The 22,613-nt window shown below is 48.6% G+C and overlaps 1 protein-coding gene across 1 annotated transcript in view; it reads left to right on the top strand.

Moving 5' to 3' along the window:
* The window catches only part of LOC144109595 (uncharacterized), a 56,270-nt gene extending 38,754 nt beyond the window's left edge, over nucleotides 1-17,516 (top strand). The window contains exons 2-3 of the mRNA XM_077642413.1: nucleotides 14,451-15,004; nucleotides 17,485-17,516. Of these exons, the coding sequence (XP_077498539.1) occupies nucleotides 14,641-15,004; nucleotides 17,485-17,516 (396 nt within the window). The 5' untranslated portion in view covers nucleotides 14,451-14,640. The remainder of the gene's footprint in view (nucleotides 1-14,450; nucleotides 15,005-17,484) is intronic.
* Nucleotides 17,517-22,613: the final 5,097 nt, after the last annotated feature.

The raw sequence follows: 22,613 nt of genomic DNA, 5'->3' as shown, positions 1-22,613 counted from the left end.
TATACAGTTCACAGACAAAAACTTATTGGCAGTATATTGATTGCCTAAAGAAACTTTTGTAATGGTTGGACCCACGGAGCATGTCCGTGAGGATTGAGACACACAAACTACTAATAGCTTCCGTTTTTTTTTTCAGGTTATTGGTTTGCCGTGGTAGTCGCACTATTCGTTTTCGCTGTTATTGTGAGATCTCGTTTGAATTCGTATTACATATCGTCGCGGTCCCCAATATCAGTGATAACCGGGTGCCAGTAATGTCATCTGCCGTGTTACTATTAATGTCTTGGCAGCATTAATGCCGTTAGCTGCCCCGCGCTTTGCCCATTCTGGGGAAGCGCGCCCCCATTATTATACGTGCCTCCAGGAAGCCCCGTATATAGCGGCCGGGTATGTCTGCACAGGCGGTTGTTCTCGTATTACCCGCTGAAAGTCGCATCGCATGACGTCACGCTATTATAACCCGCTGGCTTTTAATGGGCATCTGCTGCTGCTGCTGCTCCTGTCTCTTATAGGGCGTTCCTGTGCTCGAGCGGCCACAATGGAAGCTCGCTCCTCCGCTGGAAATTGCCTCTTCGATCAGCCGCGTCGCGTTATGGCATCCTCCGCCGGAGACAAACCGAAGAAAGGAATAATAAATAATGGAAGGAGATTGCGGGCTCTCCAGCCGCGGCAGTAATTCACCGCCGATATTACAGTCCGCCTGTATCGCCGGGGCAGCGGTGCTTTTTGTGCTCTTGCGAGTCGCATTTGGGAGGCCGCGCTTATTGCTGGAGCTCTCGTTTTTTATTTGTTTGTTTGTTTATTTCGCGGTATGAGGCGATGTGCACGGAGCTTGCTGCTGGGTGGACCGGCGGTAAAAAGGAAATTGGGGCACCCACTTTTCCCTTTTTATATTCTCTAAAGGGAGTAGGAGAGGTTGGATAGGGGTGTTTTATTTTGGAGGATGAGGTGTACGGTTCGTGCACTCTTGTGGAGATTTTATTGTTTAATGTTTTCAACTTCGGCATGTGGTGTAGAATCTGAGCACCATGGTTTAACCGGGTGATGCGTTTATTGGGGTCGTATGCAAATATCGTTATCGGCCTTCATGTTTTCACCGAATTATTGACGTCAGAGCTCGCTGGCGTCATTACTTGGGAGTAATTACTCGTCGCGTTTATGCGGCGACGCCTGTGGCGGTCTGGCGGGCTATGTCTGCGACCGCTACATGTAACTTATAAATAAAAGGAAAAAGAAAAGTTATGTTGGTGCGGAGCCATGGTATAGTGATGTAATCTACAGAGTCGTGCGAGCACTTTCTGGCTGCATTTGCAAAGCGGTGTACTTCTGAAGCGCGCGGAGTCGGTCGTAAACAATTTGTAACATTATTAAAGACCGAATGACCTTGAAATACTAGCAGAAGGTTTCTGCTCGCGCTAGAGAAGCTGCCTGCTTGACTTGTGTTTTGAATGATCCGTTCCACGGAGCATTCTGGGAACATTCATTTCGCTGCAGCTGAACGCTGTGGCCTTAAGACTTTTGACCAAGACTTGCCTGGCTAAGCTACAGTTGAAACCCGCTGTAACGAAGTTTAAGGGGTCCGGCGATTACTTCGCTATATCCGCAGCTTCGTTATAGCCGGTATTGACCGAGCTTCCAAGAGGAATCGTCGTTTCTTCGTTATATCAGCTATTTCGTTATAAACCGTTTCTTTATAACGAGGTTCGAGTGTATTCGGCTAGGCGTTTGACCAAGTAGTACAGGTATTTTTCCCCGCTTCTCAGAAATGCAAAGAACGTGGGAATGTTTTCTTGGTTCTTTGTTTCCCCCTACAGCCCTCGCTTCTGACACGCCGAATAAGTTTCTCGGTAAAAGGAAGGAGAGAAAGGCATAGACAGGAAAGGGAGAGTAGGTAAGAAAGCAGAAGCGCGATAAGCTTAAGGATAACAGCCGCCGAGCTATGTGGTCGTTGCGGTTGCAAAACGCGTCATTAAAATCCGGCCGTTTTCGGGAATCACTACTGCACGCGTTAGCTGCCTTTGTCATTAAAAAAAAAGCGACTCTAATAAACGAACAGTAGACATGTTCGGCGTCTCCAGTGCCCCTATTTTAATGGGCGCTGTCCCTGCATATACCGCTCTTACTGAACGCCCCAATGCCGTAGAACCTGCAGATTTTATGCAGGGCCAGTCTGGGGCGCCCTTTTCTGAGATGTAAATCCGATGTCGCGTTTCGAAAGTGTAGTCATTTGAGAGTTCCCGTGAACTGTGATCTCCACTGGCAGTGAATAATGCGCGGCGTCTATACCGGGGCGAGATTACGTCAGCTTAATTGGGTCGCTTATGTACGGAGCAGAGCTGAGGCCGAGGGCACGATTGCTCCTGGAAGATGAGAAAAGATCATTAGAGGCAGTCGCGTTTAGCCGATTGCGAAACTAAAGCCTTCGACGCGTGATAAGCTGTTTGGAAAAAAAAAATAAAACGTTAGAAACGAAACTGCGTCCTTCTTTCCAGAGCGCTTCATGTAACGGTTCTCACTGAAGCTTGCGCAATACCAGCTCTACGCGCTCGGCTTCCAAGGCGTGGGAGATAAGAAAGAAAGATGAAACATAAATGTAAAAGCCGTTAGCGAGCAGACGGTCCGGCCGAAGCGGCCATGATTGCCGCATCCGGTTTTGCTAAGTAGCCGCTCGCGCGCGGTGTCCTTGTTGCCTGCTTGGCTGTCGCGGTGTCGTCTGCCCTGCAGGAAGCCCGCCGTCTGCCTCCTTTGTAGTCTGCTCCGCGAAGCCCGTCGTCTGCCTCCTTGTCTGCTCGCTTGCCTCGCCCGAACCCGGGGAAAAGAAACCGTTGTGTCGTGTCGCTGCACCCAGACCTCTCTATTGTCTTTACTTGTTGTTTTGTTTGTTTAATTTCCCCCACGATGAAGCCGTGTTCTGTGGCGATTCGTTTTCGTATGCCTGTTTGCTATTGCTGCGAATCACGCTACCTAAAGGAACAGCGCCATGTATAGAAACTAGACGAAGGATGAAGGCAAGCACAGACACTGGCGCTGACTAACAACTGAATTGTTATTTCTGAGCAAGGCGATATAGCCTTAGCGTGAAGGGGTGGAGCCGGTGTGATTGATGCCGCGCTATCACCCGGAAAGCAGTTACAATGGTAAAAAAATTAATTAAAGAAAAGGTGGCGCGAAAAAACTAAACGCAATAAAAGCGGGCTGTGTAAACGGCCGAGACAAAAGAAAACAGGTGAAAAAAAGGTGTAACCGTAAGATATCAGCAAGCTGTCAGCCTCTGACATTACAGGCTGTAACTATACCAATGACAGAGGAGCCGCCGCGGTGTCTGAGTGGTTATGGCGCTCGGCTGCTGGCCCCAAAAGACGCGGGTTCGATCCCGGCCGCGGCGGTCGAATTTCGATGGAGGTGAAATTGCAGAGGCCCGTGTACTGCGCGACGTCAGTGCACGTGAAAGAACCCCGGGTGGTCGAAATTTCCGGAGCCCTCCACTACGGCGTCCCTCATAGCATGAGTCGCTTTGGGACGTTAAACCGCCATAAACCAAACCAATGACAGAGGGGCAACTGAAGCCTTGTTCTGGGATAATTCGATTTCTTTTGCCTGTTTGCTATTGGTGCAGTCCCGCTTATTTGAAACCGCAGCCGGCCAATTACTTTACTGATAGCTATCAGCCCCAGGTGTAACAGGCAGTAACCACCAATGGCAGAGGGGCATCTGAAGCAGTATTACATATGCGATTATTCGATTTCTTTTGCCTATTTGCTATTGGTGCAGCCTGACGCATTTGAAACCGGAGCCGGCGAATGACATTACCTAAAAGCTATCAGCCCCTGGTGTCACGGGCTGTAACTACCAATCGTAGACGGGCAGAAAAAAAAAAGACCCCCGAAAAGAATTGTTGCGAAAGTCACAGCCTCTGACTGTGCGCGCGTGCATGCGATCTTGTCGTTCGATCGTCTCCCCTCCCTATCGCTTTCGCCTGCAATTCTCTGTCGTCTGCTATTCCCGAGCGGCTGTCTGCGTCCGTTCTGATTGTGTGTGTGCTGTTTCTTTTCTGTCTTCATGGAACTCTGCCCCCCCCCCCACTTTTCACCCACGTGTTGTATTCTTTATGTTATTTAGTCCCCCCGTCCGTATAGGTATGCAGCTGAGCGCACCGCTTTGTATTCCGTGCGACTTATCTGTTCTTGCATTTGTGTTCTTTCGGTCGTGACTCGTCTGGCCTTGACTGGCTCTCAGTGAAGCGTATACGGTGCCCATCCGATTGCGTCGCCCTCCGACCGCAGCTTCGTATCTGTGCCTTCTTCTTCGCAGCATACTTCGGATTTTGCTCTATTTTTTTAAATATTTCTTCCTTCGCCGATATTTTGCAAGTCTTTGCTAAGGTATAGCTTCGAATGTAGCATACTGCGATTCAGTGATTCGTTCCTGCGCTACAGCGGAAAGGTCGTCTGGGTTTAGTCTGCCAGGGGCTTATAGTTATCGAGCTTCGCCAGTTTTTGTGACCTGTGCTTGCTGGCGAGCTCGCGGCCAGTGTTGTGATCCTTTCGTAACGTGAAGGAAACGATTTCGACCTTCTCGAGGTCGCCGTAAGTCGTTGGACGTCTGACTGCGGTCCTCGTGCCACGGACCGTTATCTAACGAGAGAAACCGTTGCAGTTAACCTCCAACCAGAGAGAGAGAGCAGCTAGCCGTACGGAGACGGAGAAAGGCTGTTGCCGAACCTTTGCAGTTGCACATAAATTCTATCCGATTCAGTTATAGTTTGGTCGATCGAAAAATAGTGCCAAGAAGGAGGCGTTTTGAATATAACGCGCGCACACACACACACACACACACACACACACACACACACACACACACACACACACACACACACACACACACACACACACACACACACACACACACACACACACACACACACACACACACACACACACACACACACACACACACACACACACACACACACACACACACACACACACACACACACACACACACACACACACACACACACACACACACACACACACACACACACACACACACACACACACACACACACACACACACACACACACACACACACACACACACACACACACACACACACACACACACACACACACACACACACACACACACACACACACACACACACACACACACACACACACACACACACACACACACACACACACACACACACACACACACACACACACACACACACACACACACACACACGCACGCACGCACGCACGCACGCACGCACGCACGCACGCACGCACGCACGCACGCACGCACGCACGCACGCACGCACACTCACTCACTCACACACACACACACACACACACACACACACACACACACATATATATATATATATATATATATATATATATATATATATATATATATATATATATATATATACTTGGTTGCTTCAGGTAAAATGCGAAGTTGAGAAATGCTTCATGTACATACACATTTATTTTGAGTCGACGTTTCGGATAGAGCCTGTCCTTTCTCATACTTAAAATAAATGTCTATGTGAATGCAGCGTTTCTCAACCTCACATATATGTAACCGCACTTTTGTAGTTCACTTGGGCTGCTCTATTGTATCGCTTGCTCATTTCCAGTTTCGTTTTATTTATTATTTTTTTCAGTCGTGCAGGATCGGATCCTGCCATCAGAATGGCTTACACCCGTCCCGAAAATTTTGTGAAACGTGACATTGGCAAATTTTCTAGGGTTCCGGGCCGCCCACTTTTGAGCTTCAATGGCGCTTGGAATCAGGCTGCACCTATATCTCCCGGGCCGCGCGCAGTGTCGGCTACAAAATTAGGGGTTTCTTTTTTTTTTTTAACTAATATTGCCTCCCACAAACTTTTGACCGCGGCCGTACACGCTTGGTCTAGCAGGCTGACTCGTGTGTATGAAAAAGTGATAATAAATTGATTGCATATTAATTGCAACAGCCATTAGTTGTGCATTTTGTTCTGTTCCATTTGACGAATGCCTGTCGAGGAAGCGTTTCCTTGCAAAAGGCATTGTTTCTGCTTTGCAATGCATTTACCAGTGTCCCTCCTCTGAAATGCTAATGCCCCGAGATTTCAGCCAATAAATGGATAAAATAATAAATAGATAAATAAATGATTGTTGCCGGCCCGAGTGGCTGCGCACGGTTTCCATGTAATCCCCAGGCAACTGCACGCCAGCGCGAAGCAGATATGAAACGAATGGACCTGCGAGCCATGTCGCCAGCTGGTCTATTACTGTAAACCCTGCAAGCTGTCGGAAGAGGCTATCCTTCGCTCCTGTTCACGAACATCAGCCCCAAAGTTTGGCGTGACTTGCGCCCGACGTCGAGAGAGGCGCTTCGCACAGGAGCGATGGGTGTTCTGCTGTCAGGGTTCCTTTTATCTCGTTCGGGACTGCGTTTCATCTCCACCACCCTTCTTGGGCCGAGCTATGTGTCAGGGCTGATCCCTTATCGATTTGTCCGTGCATCGGAAGCCTGCTGTCGGGGTCCTATAGTGTATGTGTCATGCCGCTCACGCAGTTATCAACTCGTCAAGCCCGTCATTGTCTTTCTCTTTTCACACCGTTTAATCTTTGTTATTATTGTTTTTCCCTGGGCTGATGACCTGCTTTAGTTCCATCCGAGAACTGAAGTCGACTGGAGCAGTTTTGCATTTGCCTTCACTATGCAGCTTCGACTTGGGGACTCTATTGGTTGTTTTTGTGGACTGCTGCATATTTTGTATCTTTTGTTAACTGTATACGTTTTTCGCCATAACGTGTGTTTCCTTTTTGGAATGTACGAGGGTGGGGTTCAGTAAGTTCGTTTCCTGGGCAGCAATTTCTTTTACAGAGGCGCGATCGAAAGTTGTTGCATTCAACCCACGTCTGTTGCGGAAGGAAGACAATATATACAAAAACTATACAGAAACTATACAAAAATATATACAAAAACTAAGAGCGAAAAATCAGACGAAGCAGGTCCAGGACACTGGACGTCGTCGTCAACGTCGCGATTTTGAATCGAGGTGGCGGGAAAAATTATTTCTAATTTCATTCATGAGAAATCTACCAGGCGCAGTGGCTGAGTGGTTACGGCGCTCGGCTGCTGACTCGAAAGACGCGGTTTCAATCCCGGCCGCGGCGGTCGAATTTCGATGGAGGCGAAATTCTAGAGGTCCGTGTACTGTGCGATGTCAGTGCACGTTAAAGAACCCCAGGTGGTCGAAATTTCCGGAGCCCTCCACTACGGCGTTCCTCATAGCGTGAGTTGCTTTGGGACGTAAAAACCCCATAAACCAGTCATGAGAAATCTATTTTTTTTTGCTTAACGAACGTCAGGTGACCCGCGAAAGACCCAGCTGGAGGATTTTGCTATACGAATACATGACAGATAAAATTGTCGTCAGTGTCCAACGTCGCAAGGTGCGGGTGACCTTTGGCGGCCGGCTCCATTCGCGTAGACGGGATGAAGGCAGGCACCGATGCACCGGCGAGACGGTAGTGAACCGATGCTAGCGGGAACTGCATCGATAAGTGGAGCCGTTCCAGACTTGGATTCAAAACGTGACACCATTTCAGTTGACTCGCGTCAAGAAAAATTACGAGACACTTTGGCGACTAAAGTGTCCAGAGGCGAAAGCCTTTGCTTGTCATGCTGCTATTGCGAATGATTTCGAGTCATTGCTTACTGTTTGCGAGTGCTGGATTGCGATTAAAGTACGCGGCAACTGTTTCTGAGCGTGCTAATGTTTTATTGAAATGCATGTGTTGGTGAGGCGCTGGAGGCGCCTACTCTTTGGGGACTTCTAGCTGTGGTGTCCATTGTGGAGCAAGCCAGGGGAGGAAATAAGTGCAAGGTTGGTTGGTTGGAAGCACAGGTGGGTCCCCGGGAGTATAATTCCATTGGCTGGATCCACCACACATACTTCCGGAGTCTGAAAAGCCGCGAAAAACACTTGACGGTTAGTAGCTGGGCAGCGTGACGCCAGTCCGAACCGGACCCCTGAAAGTCGTGGAGGAGCCCGAGGCAGCTGCCCGGGGTTAAGATTCCCTGTCTCCGAGTCGGAGCTATTGCGTCGTTGGGTGGTCGGGCATCCCGTGAGTGGAGCCGCACCATTGGACAACATCGACGCCCTCCCTGTCCTGGCCAGACAGGAGTCGACCGATGATAAAATGAGGGTCAATATCTCGCTGTCCCCATTTCCATCACATTACCCATAACCCTTCCCTCAGTCCCATTACCACAACCTATGTCCCACCCCCTCCGCTACGTCCCAGGGGAGATCAGGGGAGTCTCCCCGGGCCCGCTCCCCCGGCTGTGGGTCGCTTAGTAGCATTACCCCATTTTTTTATTTTCCCACCTTCGGGTGGCAAAAGCACAACATTGCCTTCGGGCCTTTTCATTTATATTACGATTGGGTTAAGCCTGTGATACTTTAGTGGTACAGGCAGGAGCTCATTGGTTTACGTTTTTTTTATGGCAGCTCCACCATACTCTTTGTGGTGTCCATTGCTTCGATGTCGTCTTCTGAGACGCATGCGTTCACGCGCCTTCGCACGTGGCGTAGAAGGGCTTTGGGGAACCCGTTCAGATGTGTCTGGCTGTTGATTGAGTGTCACACACACCGCAGCACCTGTCAATCAATGCCAGATTTCCAGAAAGTTCCACTGCTTCTCACACGTCACACCGTTCCCGTGGCGGTATCGATGCACAAATTATACATCTTTAGGGGGTCTTAGGAGTTAATTACACTTATTTACACATTTTTTCCATCTAATTTGACACAAATCCGACGTTTGTCCGACCATTCTGTGACAATTTGTACAACGCCATGACGACTTCCGGTGGGTGTGACGTCACACCGTTCCTGTGGCTATATAGATACCCAAATTATACATATTTCGAGGATCTTAAGTATTAATTACGCTTAATTACACATTTTAAATCTAATTTGACGCAAATCCGACGTTTTTCCGACCATTCTGTGACAATTTTCACTATGCCGTGACGACTTCCGGTGAATGTGACGTCACACCGTTTCCGTGGCTATATCGACGTCCGTGCTATTTCGACGCAATTTCGACATTTTTGCCTATAATTAATTAACTAATTGCTTTACAGTCACCAAACTTGGCTTCTAGGTTCATTTTTTCCCTCCTCTATCTGAAGCAACCATTCTTTTTCTGCTATCTTTTTACGAGTTAAACGTGTGACACCCTCTGCTAACGGCTTACAGGATGAGCCATTAAAGGCTTTCGCCTTAAAGAAATTTCTGCGACCCAGGTGGCAGGACGATGTGGACACCATTCGTGTTGTGTATGCCCCTTGCGCTTTTATTTTAGTGCTTGTATCACTGAGTAAAATAACTACAGTCGGAGACAAAAGTATTTGGACCGGGTACTACGTGCTCGTAGCCGAAAGTTCCATTATTAGCATCCGGATGGCGGCCACACTTGTGGAGGTAATAAAAGAACAGAATTTTTGCTTTCACCTCCGCAAGTTCGGTTTCCAGCCGGCGGCTAATACAACAGAACTATGTCCACTTCATGCACGGAGCACGCTGTCCATGTCCTTTTGTCCCCGGCAGTACAGCTAGATGCCGTCAAAAGTAAATGGAAGGCATTCTTAGCAAACAAATTTAATTTCATCGCCCTGATTTTACGCATGAATAATAATAATAATAATAATAATAATAATAATAATAATAATAATTGGTTTTTTTGGGGAAAGGAAATGGCGCAGTATCTGTCTCATATATCGTTGGACACCAGAACCACGCCGTAGGGGAAGGGATAGAGGAGGGAGTGAATGAAGAAAGGAAGAAAGACGTGCCGTAGTGGAGGGCTCCGGTATAATTTCGACCACCTGGTTATCTTTAACGTGCGCTGACATCGCACAGCACACTGGCGCCTTAGCGGTTTTCCTCCATAAAAACGCAGCCGCCGCGGTCTGGATCGAACCCGGGAACTCCGGATCAGTAGTCGAGCGCCCTAACCACTGACCCACCGCGGCATGTAATGAATAAATATAATTCAGCCAATTTGTGATTGTCCGTATTGCACAGTGCACCAATAAATCCTCGACCGCTATGCTTTGGATTCAGAGAAATTAAATTTTAATCGACATAATCGCCTTCCTTTTACTCTTGACGGCCGGTTTAGGTAAAAGAAAAAAAATGAACGGCGCTCCTTGTTTCAGTCACTGTGTCTACACATTGCCTTTCGAAAATCCCCTTCCGTGGTTCGCATACATCCCAGGAAAGGCGCCCGTTCCGGCCTCGGATTGAGCGCGCTCGTTGCGGATTTATGGGAGATCCACCGACACGGTCTCGTGGCTTTGTTCTCTTTATTTTCTTCCTCTGTTTATTTTTTTCTACTCACGCTTTTCTCTGACTCGTTCGTGGGCTTTGTTTCGTGCCTCGGGTTCGTGAGTTCTCTTTCTTTCAGCTTTCTCTTTTTCCCCCTTGTCGTTCGTTCCTGGGGCAGCGAAGGCAAAAAAAAAAAGAAAAGAAAAGAGACATTGCGAACAGAGCCGGTCGCGAGATGCGGTCGAAGAACCCGGGATTGAACCGAAGCCACTGGCGTTTAAGTCTGTGGCTTATTTGGGAGCAACTTTGCGAAAGCCTGACAGATTGGACAGGGTGTAGGCACTGTGATTGAAATTGAGATGGTCTCTCTCTCTCTCTCTCTCTCTCTCTCTCTCTCTCTCGCGCGCGCGCGTGTGTGTGTGGAGGGAGAGAGAGAGAGTGAAAACGAAGGTCTACTCGCCCTGGTTCCCAAAGCTTTGCGACGTTGAAATCACATGCCGTGTATAGTCGCATTTTGTTGCCTTCAACAGGTTTTTCGTTTTGTTTCGTTTCACGTTTTTACTGTGTCGAGGGGCCCAAATAACTGCTTGTGCAGTCGTCCAAGTACCCGTCTAGAAGGCTCAAACTGTGCGCTGTGTAGTGCGTTTACGACTAGCGCCGTTGCACGCCGGGTCCGATAGAGCTGTCAAAAGACATGAGGAGTTAAACGCTATCCATCGAAGTGCGCATGCGCGATAAGGTCAGGTTTGAGCTCTGGGCCACGAATAAATGGCGCAGGCGTTTTAGACAGGTGTACGGACGCTAAGCGGCACAACGAATCGGCCCAATATTGCGGCGGGTGGATGGTTTTACTCTAGTCTTCTGCTGAATTATTGAATTGATATGGGTCCCGGCTCACTCGGGGAACCCTGGTAACGAAGCGGCACACATAACAGCTCGACGATTCGTCAGCCGAGCAGGGGACGCTGTCGTTGCTGAGAGTTTTTCGAAGGACGGCCTATCATCTTTTCACGATATTACTAATCATTTTAAACTTGAAAGGAGGATATTCCCTCCTCCAGACAAAGCCTTTAATAAGGAGCAGGAGACCACTTGGAGGCGACTCCAGACGCGATCCTTCATGACGCCTTACCTGTTGTCAAACCCTGCATGTACATTATGTGGTGATTTAGCCACTTATGATCACCTATTGTTGAATTGTAAAGAGGAGCCGCCCCCGAAATCTCGAATACAGGTTCCTACTCTCGAGCAGTGGGAGGCCGTGTTGGTCAGCTCAGACTTGGAAGTTCAAACCCGGGTCATTGAATGGGCTACCCTGGTCGCTGTCAGCCGTGGACTGATAGCCACCTAGCACGGATCGTCGGCATTCTGCCTTTTCTGACGAATTAAATGTTTTCCAATCCAATCTGCTGGACCGGCCTTTGCCAATGCGTTTACAATGTTGGGTCGATTTCCTGTTCTTGGCTTTCTATGGGAGTCTTAACTGCCCGATGCGATCGTTGGAAACACTGTGAAAGAAAGATTTTGCAACATATGAGAATAATTGACCATTACCTTCAGTATTACCGTAAAAGTGTTTGCAGTGTTCAAAATTTTTGTCCGAAATTGGTGGACTTGAACCGGCTTACCTCCGCCAGCTCCGTGCTGCAGTGCAAAAATGGCGCCCGTGACGTCACGTGAGTGCCTCGGGTACCGTCGACGACACTTCGCTTTGTTTTTGGTCGCAGTCGTTCCCTTGCCTCGCAGTTTCACGCTATGCGACACTCTGACATGTTGCACCGCGGGACGAGGAAAACAGGTGGCGGGGACGCCCCGGGGCGGCGCAGGAAGTGCGAACCGAAACAATGCGCATTGTTGGCGCCATTTGGCACGTTTCTGCAGTACGGGTGGAGCAACAAAACAAGCAAAAAAGAGAGACGTCTACTAAGCAGTCGCCTTGAGGCGCAGCGCGAAGTACAGCGACCAGTTCGCCCTTACAAAAATGGTCTATAGACTGTCTAGAGACTTCTTATAGAGTCTATTGCTTTCCTGTAGATATTTCTTTGTCTATTCATAGTCTATAAACTATCTATAGACAAAAGTCTACTAAAAGTCTATGGCTATAAATCTATAGATTGTCTATAGACTGTCTATAGAGTTTGTATTGCGTGTAGACTGTTCTCTAGAGTTTGTCTATAGTCCTGTCTTGTTTGTTCCTTGTCTTCTGTGTGCGTTTTATTCATGCTGCGAAACTTGTCTCCGTTATGAACAGCAACCAACTAGCCCAATCCACCGCGTTACGTCTATAGAGAGTCTGTAGACTTTACAGACAGAAGTCTATGGACAGTCTGTAGACTGTATAAAGAAATTTTTGTTAGGGCGGATTCGATACGGTGACGCGAAGGTTGCTACTGGTATCTCCTACGGTTGCTCCGCCACCTCGCTCGCACTTGGGGAACTTGCCAGCGTTGGGGACCCTTGTGAAGCGACTGTATCTTCACTTACTGGGCTACTTGAATGTGGTGAATACGTTTGGTGGTGCAGGAATCCTGTGACTTTATTAAAATTAAAACACGCACACGCTTCCACAGTTGCTCGACAGACGGACGCATGGATGCTAAGAACGCTCCCTGAGCAGGGGAATGGTTGGACGGGCGGATATGCAGTGAGCGAATTTGAAGCGATTTTTCTAACCTTTTATCTCACCCTTTAAAAGTATTTTCTTCATTGGTGCCGTTTTCGGGATTCCGATTCCACTCACTTATAGGCTGAGCATATACTGACTCTAAATAATAACTTCTGTCTTTAGGTTACAGCCGTGCTTTTATCTTCCCACAATCCTTTTAATCCGATAGCGTTAAGAGTGGCGTGAAGGCGAAAACTGTCCGCGGTCTGTGCGATGCCTCCGCCTGCCAATTCTGGCAGGTGATGTGTAGGGTGGTTTTTTCCACCTCTCCACCTGCCAACTGTCACCCTCTCCACTTGTTGGGAAGAGGAGGGAATACCGCGCACTCGGCATTAATCAGCTGAAATTAATAAAAGAAGCGATTAACGAATGGAAATGCAATAAGAATAGAATCACCATTGTAATAGACTGGTGAGTGAAAGAAAAGTGCTGTCGAAAAAACCGTGGATTCAGCCACGGTTTTGTTTTGTTACAGTGCGGGGTTGTTTGGCTTTTGTTGTTGTTTGTTCCCTGCAGTCCATTTGCCTTGGTCACGTGCCCTGATATTCCCCTCTTAAATACGGCTTCGCCCTCTTTTCGAAATAAAACTTGTTAGTTCAGCGCTCCCTCCTGTCGTCCTCCTTGTTCTTGCGTTCCGTTCATTCTTGCGCTGTGTCCTGCAGACGTGATATCCTCAGGGACAAGCAGTGCCACCGCGTGTGAAATCCAGATAACTGCCTGTAGTGGTTTGAGCATCCGTGCGGGCTTCCATCTTCAGTGCCACCGAGTACTCACCGATGATGCAGTGGGTGCAACCAAGTTTTCCCTTGACTTGGTTTGCTGCGGTGGCCCAGTGGTTATAGCGCTGGGCTGCTGATCCGAAACACGTGGGTTCGATCCCGGCCGCGGCGGTCGAATTTCGGTGGAGGCGAAATTCTTGAGGCCCGTGTACTGTGCGATGTCAGTGCACGTTAAAGAACCCCAGGGGGTCGAAATTTCCGGAGCCCTCCACTACGGCGTCCCTCATAGCCTGAGTCGCTTTGGGACGTTAAGCCCCGATAAGAATAAACAAACAAGCAAACACATAAACAAATAAACCTTGACCTGTGACTCGGCTTGTCTTAGTTGAAATGGTTATGAAATCGGTCGTTGACCCCGCTCTTCGGCTAATGTTGCCCTTCCGTCATAAAGATATCCTAATGATCAAATGCAGTGGAAAGTGATGTCGCGAGCAATTTCAGTGTTACAAGGTATGCGTGGCAAGTATGCGGAACAGGGTATGAGTGACATGCCACGTGTGCCAGGTTATGTGCGGAATTTGGCTAAGCGTGACACGTTATGCGTGACAAGTGGAGCGAGTGTTGGCTGTTCCCATACAAGTGCTATGCATACGCACTGTGTGACACAGTTCGCGTTTTACTGATAACCTTCCCTCTTTCTCCCTGTTCTCCCCTTCCCCGTTCGCAGGCGGCCGCGACGTGTCCAGTGCTCAGCGCGGCAACCGAGGCACGATGCACTCCGAGGGCACGCTAAGACCGGGCGCCTCCTGAGCCTGCCCGCGAGCCTCTGAGGTTCAGCCGCCTCAGGTCTCTTGTCACCCGCGCCCCAGCCGGGGACGCGCTCACTCAGGAGCGGAGAGCGCGGTAGTGTCGGTAAGATGGACACGGCCGCCGGCCAAGTTGGCTCCGGAGGCCTGGACCCGCCACACGACCAACAGCAACCGCAACAACCTCCGCATGCACAACTGCAGCCTCGACAACTCGAGCAACAGCAACTTGCACAGCAGCCTGCCAAGCAACCTGCACTGCAACCTGCGCAGCAATTGCCGGTGCCGCCTCAGCAACTTCAGCAGCAGCAGCATCAGAGGCGCCGCGCCAGCATCGACGTGCCAGTCAGCTCGGACCAGTACGTCACACGACCGCGGAGGGCCAGCGGCTGCCGCGCCGCCGACTTCATGGTGAGTGAACGGCGGCGAGGCATCTGTCTTTATTTCCTGATAAGCGTGACAGTTCGTCTTTTAAGTGACTGGGTCCCTCAGGATCTGCTGATTTATCAAAGCCAGGCAGATTTAGCGACCCGCCTTGCGAATACAAACTCATCACCGCCTCGGCTCCTTCATTTGGACAATTTTACCCTCCTTTCATTAAGAAAGGAACTCCTCCGGCGCCGCACACGTGCTCTCATCCCTCCGTGTGCGGTAACACTCCCCCGCGGTCTTACCTGTGCAGTGGAGGTTGCGCTTAGGAGGATCCGGGTCGGGGTTGCCCTCACACCAGCCGTCACTCGGAAGTGGCCTCAGTACCGAGATTTGTTTCCTCGGCCAGGGTGTCCGATGTGTACACACGAGGAGATTGAGGCCGACATTCATCACTTACTGTGGGACTGCCCAGCTCTCAAGCCTACTAGGATCCGGCACCTGATGGTAGCAGGTCTTTCACCAAGAAACCCTACTTCATACATTGCCTGGATGCAGAGACCGCACCATCGTTCTCTTCTGGACTTCATCAAATCAGCTAGCCTTTTTCCATTCATTTAATCACTGATACATCATTCATCACACCTTCACCCATTATTGATGCCCTGGGGCAATAAATTTCGCTTAAAAAAGTGCGACAGCTTGTCTTTTAAGCGTGACAGTTCGTGTCTCTGACGTCGCAGCGTCAGTCGCATCACTCCGCGGAAAACCGCGGCAGGGGGCGCACATTCAAGTGCCCATAGTATGTGCATCGTTCCAGATTGTACTCTTTGACCCTCAGCATTTATCGCTTCTATCTTATCCGGTTTGGGCATTAATTGCTGAGTACCCACCCGCTCCAAAGGACCGCCACACCGTTGCGATAGGTATGACCGCGATGTCATCATCACTGTAAGATGTCTTCATGCCAGCGCATTCGTTCGGTGCCGTGACGGCCATTGCTGAATCAACAGGGACCACTTTGTTTCGCAAGGATCGCCAAGATGTCTGTGGTGTACACGCGTGACGGTTCACAACGTGTACATAAATTAAGATTTTTACGCCTGGCAACTGCAGTGAGCGATCTCGTGGCCCAAACTGGCTCGAATCGGCGTAGTTTCTATCACCGGCAGAACGTCGAGGCACCCTAAGTTGGGATTTAAGTTCCTAGACAGGCGACCAGCCCGTCCGTCCACTGTAGCTGGGCGCAGAGCTATTCTTGATCCCAGTGGGATAGCTGCACTGTTTTACAGGATCCACATCGCAGTAATGAGCTCCTCTGATTTGTTAACAGATCTGAGGTAAGCTGATCTGTCACTCGCCACTGGCGGAATTCGGAGTAGCTGTACTTAGGGCTACTCGATAAACCCGAAGACACTGACAGATGATCGGTGGTGCAAGGACGCCGCACAGTATAGTGCGCTGTCTTCAGTACGCATGGCTGCGGGACGTTCCCGTATTTGGACTTTCCGATTTTGAGTTCTGTAACCGGAAAGAATAAATGACTCTGGTTCGGACCTCCAGTCTCTTCGTGGGGGAAAAATTTGGGCCATCTATTTACTTATTTCTTTTTATTTATTTATTTATTTATTTATCACAGTACCCGCAGCGCCCTTAGGCATTACAGCGGGGGAGGGGGGGGGGGTAAAGAGGCAAGAATAATACAGGTAACGCAACATCTCGTGCACATCGTCAACACCATCAATAGCCGCCGCGGTGGCTGAGTGGTTACGGCGCTCGGCTGCTGGCCCGAAAGACGCGGGTTCGATCCCGGCCGCGGCGGTCGAAATTCGATGGAGGCGAAATTCTAGGCGCCTGTGTACTGTGCGATGTCAGTGTACGTTAAAGAACCCCAGGTGGTCGAAATTCCCGGAGCCCTTCACTACGGTGTCCCTCATAGCGTGAGTCGATTTGGGACGTTAAACCCCCATAAACCAAAACCAAAACATCAACACCATCAATACATCGTGAATATATTTCACGGGAACGCTTTAAAACAGACGCACACGCGCAAACATAACACGCACAGATATGAGTATTCTACTTCAAAAGGGACACGGAGCCTTGAAAATATTTCGTTTGAGTGTATTGACACGATATGAAATGGAAGCTTGTTCCATTCACCTATAGTTTTGGGAAAAAATGAAATTTTGAAAGCTTCAGTTTTACAGTGCATTTATTTAATCTTATTTACATGGTCTAGCCTCGATGACACGTAATCAGGCTTGGGTAAATACCTATCTGGGCCTACACATGTGCAAGAGTAAAATATGTTGTGAAAAAGTTTCAGTCTAAGATATTCCCTACGTTTCTGTAGTGATGTCCAGCCAAGGCTTTTTTTCCCGGTTGAAACACTAAAATTCCTAGTATAATTTGAAAAAAAGTAAGCGAATCGCTATGTTTTGGATTCTTTCTAATCGGTTTACATCGCATGCCACCCATGGACCTCACACAGCGCAGGCGTAATCAAGAATAGATCGCACATTTGATTTGTGCAATGATATCTTAATTGGTCTGAAGTGATAACTTCCTTGCATTTATGCGCAGGAAACCTAGAACTCGGCATGCTTTACTTGTGACGATCTATACCGCAGTAGGGCCCGGAAATATGAACCGGGTACATTTCTCTTGAATAGTATAATCGGCCAAAAACGGGAACTGAGTTCCGAGAATACAACACTGCTCGTTGAAATGCTTCCATAATTTCCGTACAGCATTTACTTGCAAGTTATTAAATGAATGAAATACGCATTGTTAAAATAATTTTCTTTGCGTACATTGGGAGCATCGCGGCGCAGCCAAGTTTTAAAAATAACATCCACGTTCTTGGTCAAACTATAGCCACGCCAAGCCTAACACGAAGTTCACGCTTCCCGGCGTTCCCTAGCGGGGATACTAAAGCGCTCGCTAAGAAACTGCCATAGGCGATTTCACCTCTTTTTCCCACTAGGCTATTTTGGGAAACGATGGTCACCTCTCTCTCTCTCTCTCTCTCTCTCTCTCTCTCTCTATATATATATATATATATATATATATATATATATATATATATATATATATATATATATATATATATATATATATATATATATATATATATATATATATATATATATATATATATATGTGTGTGTGTGTGTGTGTGTGTGTGTGTGTGTGTGTGTGTGTGTGTGTGTGTGTGTGTGTGTGTGTGTGTGTGTGTCGACAGCGTGCGCACGGTCCGCCATTTTATTCCTCGCTGCCGGAAGTTTTAGGCATAAATTTCCGTGGTGCGTCGGCGCGCACTTTTCCGCGTTCAAGTTTGCTTTTTCTGGGGCTGCAAAACCCGCGTTAGAAGGCGCAAAGAAATTAAACTGTCGCGAAACGCGTCCTCACGCCGACGAACCGCTCTGGGAAGGACGCAGTGGGCGGAAACAGTTTGCGTCCGGAAGCGGGGCTGCCGCTGGTCGTTATATATTAAAAAAAGGCACCGTATGCGCGCTGCGAACGTTATCTCTGTATGCTGAACTCTTTATAATAGGGGGGGGGGGGGAATTAGTACTTCCAGTAAATTTATTAGGCAGCACTGCCTCGTTGCGCGCGGAATCAGCACACGTGGTGAGTTACAGGTGCCCTGCGACACGTGCCGTAATAACGCAAGTTTAATGGGTGGCCGTTTTCTTCTACGCTGGAAACTTCGGAATTAGTGAAGGGTGGAAGTAAGTGTAGTTTGAGCCGCTGCTGGAAGCCTTGCGTATACCTTGAGAACGCGTGCCTTGCATGGACATACATCAGGACGCAGGAAAGCACGAACTCTGAAGCGCGTAAACTTATAATTTCGCACCAACTGCCTTCCATGCATCCGCTTTTAGATTCCCAGTGCTTCAATTTTTTGTTATTTACCAGTTAGTGCCATCAAAACTCGCGGGGTGATCATATAATCGCAAGGCGTGTAATTATGAGTCAATTAAAGTTGTACAGTCGAACTTCGTTGTAACGAAACGGGTTATAACTAAATAATGGACGTAACGAAGGAATGACAATTCCCCTTGAAAGCCCGGTCAACACGGGATATAACGAAACTACGGTTATTACGAAGTAATCGTCGGACCCCTTCAAATCCGTTATAACGAGGTTCAACTGTATCTCGTTATCATCACTTCATCTGCGGCATGCAGCACAAGGTGACACTTGGCACTGTCTCTCTTGATGTCATCGTGATCACAACAAACATTACGGCATGCTGAGGCCGTGAATTGCACAGTACGTTGGTTGTAATATCCCTGATGGCGGGAGGCTTGGCCACGCATCCGACTCCGCGTACAGCTCATGCGGCGACGTCAGCTGGGTTCTGCCAAGAAGGCCTACACAGAAACAGGCATGGCATTAGAGACTCACTTCTTCAACAAGCGTTGAAACCCATTTTTGAGAATTTTGTTTTCGCATTTCTGAGCTCCCTGATCTTGGATATGTTGCAGAAATGATGCCTGTATAGCGGTCCTCGTTGTACATGGCGAGGATATCACTGCATCTGTAAAGGTCGTTGTTACCAGTTTAGTTAGCGTTGTGTTTTGCAGTGATTATATACTAATTGGTTTTTGGGGAAAGGAAATGGCGCAGTATCTGTCTCATATATCGGCGGACACCTGAACCGCGCCGTAAGGAAAAGGGATAAAGGATGCTGTGAAAGAAGAAAGGAAGAAAGAGGTACCGTGGTGGAGGGCTCCGGAATAATTTCGACCACCTGGGGATCTTTAACGTGCACTGACATCGCACAGCACGCGGGCGCCTTAGCGTTTTTCCTCCATAAAAACGCGGCCGCCGCGGTCGGGTTCGAACCCGGGAACTCCGGATCAGTAGTCGAGCGCCCTAACCACTGAGCCACCGCGGCGGGTACGCAATGATTCACGGCTTGCTATCGAGAGACGTAACCTTAATGATTAGCCGCCGTCGCAAGAATGGCGAGAGGGCATGCGTGCGAGTGTGGTCGCTGCTTTCGCTGTTAACGCTTAGCGTTCCGTAGCTTGCACGCAGATCTCGACACAAACGGTATTTGGACTGTTGCAAACCGGTTTAAGCTCGCGCCGCGCTTTTTTTTTATTCGAGAAGTGTGCCATGATGCTTAAGTTGTGAAAGGGGGAATGGAATGCAGGAGACAGTCAGTTTAAAGAAAGAGTGAAGACCAGTTTCTCTGCGGTCCAACGTTCTATAGCGCCTGGTGCGCGCAACAGTCCAGCGAGCAATATGGCGACGCCCTGGGATCGCTTATCGCAGAGGTCTGTACTAACTCAAATGATGAACCAGAATCGATGGCGCAGAAGAGTGGTCGGATTCCTTCCGTCTGCAGACGATGCGCGGCGCCACGATCGATTGGGCTATTCCATTTGTGTGCGGTCGTCGCTCATTTCACGTCCTCGCCAAAAAACAAACAAAAACTTAAGCTAATGCTAAACTATCACTGCTATATACGACGATTCAACAGCAACGCCTCCGACTGGCATGAAATCGACCTTGCATTAGCATCGATGCATCGATCCCTGAAGGAATACGGTGATGTGTCTGTGTTCAAGCTTGGTGGGGTTTTTTTTTTTTCGGTGAGAACAGCCACTGTCGCTGTTTTTATTTCTCTTTGTAGGGGCTTATAACCAGCTCCATCTTGCGTTCGTGCAAAACTGCCTTCTTCAAATAAGGCGTCCCCCGCGGGCGCGTTGCTGGAGGCTCGTTCAATCCGCCAAGCTGTTGAGACGACACGCTTGAGCGAAGCCATTTTGCCGTTTCCCTGTAAAAGAAAAAAAAAATATAGAAACGTGGCGAACTTCTAACCGCGGTCTGACGCGAAGGTCATGGAGTTTCGGGAACGAATTTTCTCCTGCTGTGGTTTTCGAGTCTTTCAGCCTCGATTCTTTCATTTTCGCTGAGAAACCAACATTTACCCGGCCATCTTTTCTGGCGTGAGTTTAGCTGTATGTTGCCTCTCTTTTATTTCCCGCCCTTTCTCCATTACGAATTCCCTGACTAAATTACTCGGTTCAGCTTCAAATTTCCCGTCTTCCTGGTGGGCCCGTTCCGGCTGGTTTGGAAAAGGTGAACTCAGCTTTTTTTTTTTAGTTTTGTACCACGAGCACTTAGGGGCGTGCTGCGGGAGCTTCTTCGACGTTCGTGAAATCGATGGAATCAAATTAATTAAAGAGGGTTTTCTTGAATGCGAAGACAATGAGTTCACACATGTAAATTAAAGATGGCTCCCGAAGGTTCGAAGCGCAGTGTGCCCTTTTATGGATTAGGTATAGAAACAAAATACAAAAAGCAGGCGGCAGGAAATTTCAGTATAGTAATGATGCGGTGGTAACAGTGCGCAGAAAAATAAGTTCAAAAAATACGAGGCTTGCATTACGATGCTTAGAAAAATGCGTCTTTGACCGTACTTCCTGTAGACCAAGCACGTTTGTCACGACACTCGTATTCCAAGATGTCCTTGCGGCAATAAAGTCAGATGCTTCTAATACAGTACGCTGAATGCGTTACGAAGGTGTAAAAAGGGCAGACAGGTAGAAGAAGAAGCCATTATTACACTTCTAAGGATGACAAAATACGCGGATGTTTTGCAGTTTAGTATACAGCTCTCATTACAGTGTTTTGAAATTCGCATGACAAAATATCCATGATATGAAGTGCAATAAATATAAAGTTTTATAGAGAAAAAAAACTCGCTTCCTTCTAAGCCTTGTTCCATTCATAACGCTAAGGCGCCTGTGTGCTGTGCGATGTCAGTGCACGTTAAAGATCCCCAGGTGGTCGAAATTATTCCGGAGCCCTCCACTACGGCACCTCCTTCTTCCTTTTTTCTTTCACTCCCTCCCTTATCCCTTCCCTTAGGGCGCTGTTCAGGTGTCCGCCGATATGTGAGGCAGATACTGCGCCGTTTCCTTTCCCCCCGCCAAAAAAAAAACACAAGACAAACCAACCAACCATTCATAACGTGTGCTGCCTAAAGGAAAGGCGTGTCGTGAACCGGCAAAGGGGGATAGGCGGCAGCATTCTCGGAAAGCTCCCACTCGTGACGTCAGCGAGGCGTTGTCTTCAAGTACCGGCCAATCACGAGACCCGAACATATCTGTCGCGATGGGAAAGGTATACATCTTTCTTCCAGACGCGGACACGCAGGCCCAACACCGCACGGCGGACTTGGAACAAATGAACTCCAAATTTATTTCGCATCTTCGCAAAGGACCGTGATGCTTCCAGGGTCCGTATTCCGAGTTTGTGTCATAATAAAAAGCGGCATAATCTGCCACAGCGGGCACACCAGACTGGTCGAAACGCCGGAAGCGTATGCGGTGGTTCGGATGCGGGGAAAAGGGTCGAAGAAACCGGACGGTGACGTCAAGCACAGAGCGTAAGCAGCAGATGCTCGACAGCCAACATGGCGGCGCGCTCGGAAGTGCAGCCTCTCGCTTCGAAGTGAGCTCGTCGATGTTACTGCGTTTTTCGGCCCCTGAAATGGCTACAAACTGGGCACGGGACTTTCGCTTCGTCTTGTGTTGCCTACTACAAATTGGGTGGACGATAAATTCGTCCTGTTTTTTATTTCGTTGGACGAATCGGTAGCTCCTAGGCCTAACGAGCACCGGTTTGTTGCAGAAATTGTTCTCTTCATTCAAACTGGACGGCGCCACTATTAGCGATCTATCTCGTCT

The sequence above is a fragment of the Amblyomma americanum genome, chromosome 11 (assembly GCF_052857255.1).
Source record: "Amblyomma americanum isolate KBUSLIRL-KWMA chromosome 11, ASM5285725v1, whole genome shotgun sequence".
NCBI classification, from domain to species: domain Eukaryota; kingdom Metazoa; phylum Arthropoda; class Arachnida; order Ixodida; family Ixodidae; genus Amblyomma; species Amblyomma americanum.
This window is presented reverse-complemented; position numbering and strand designations above follow the sequence as displayed.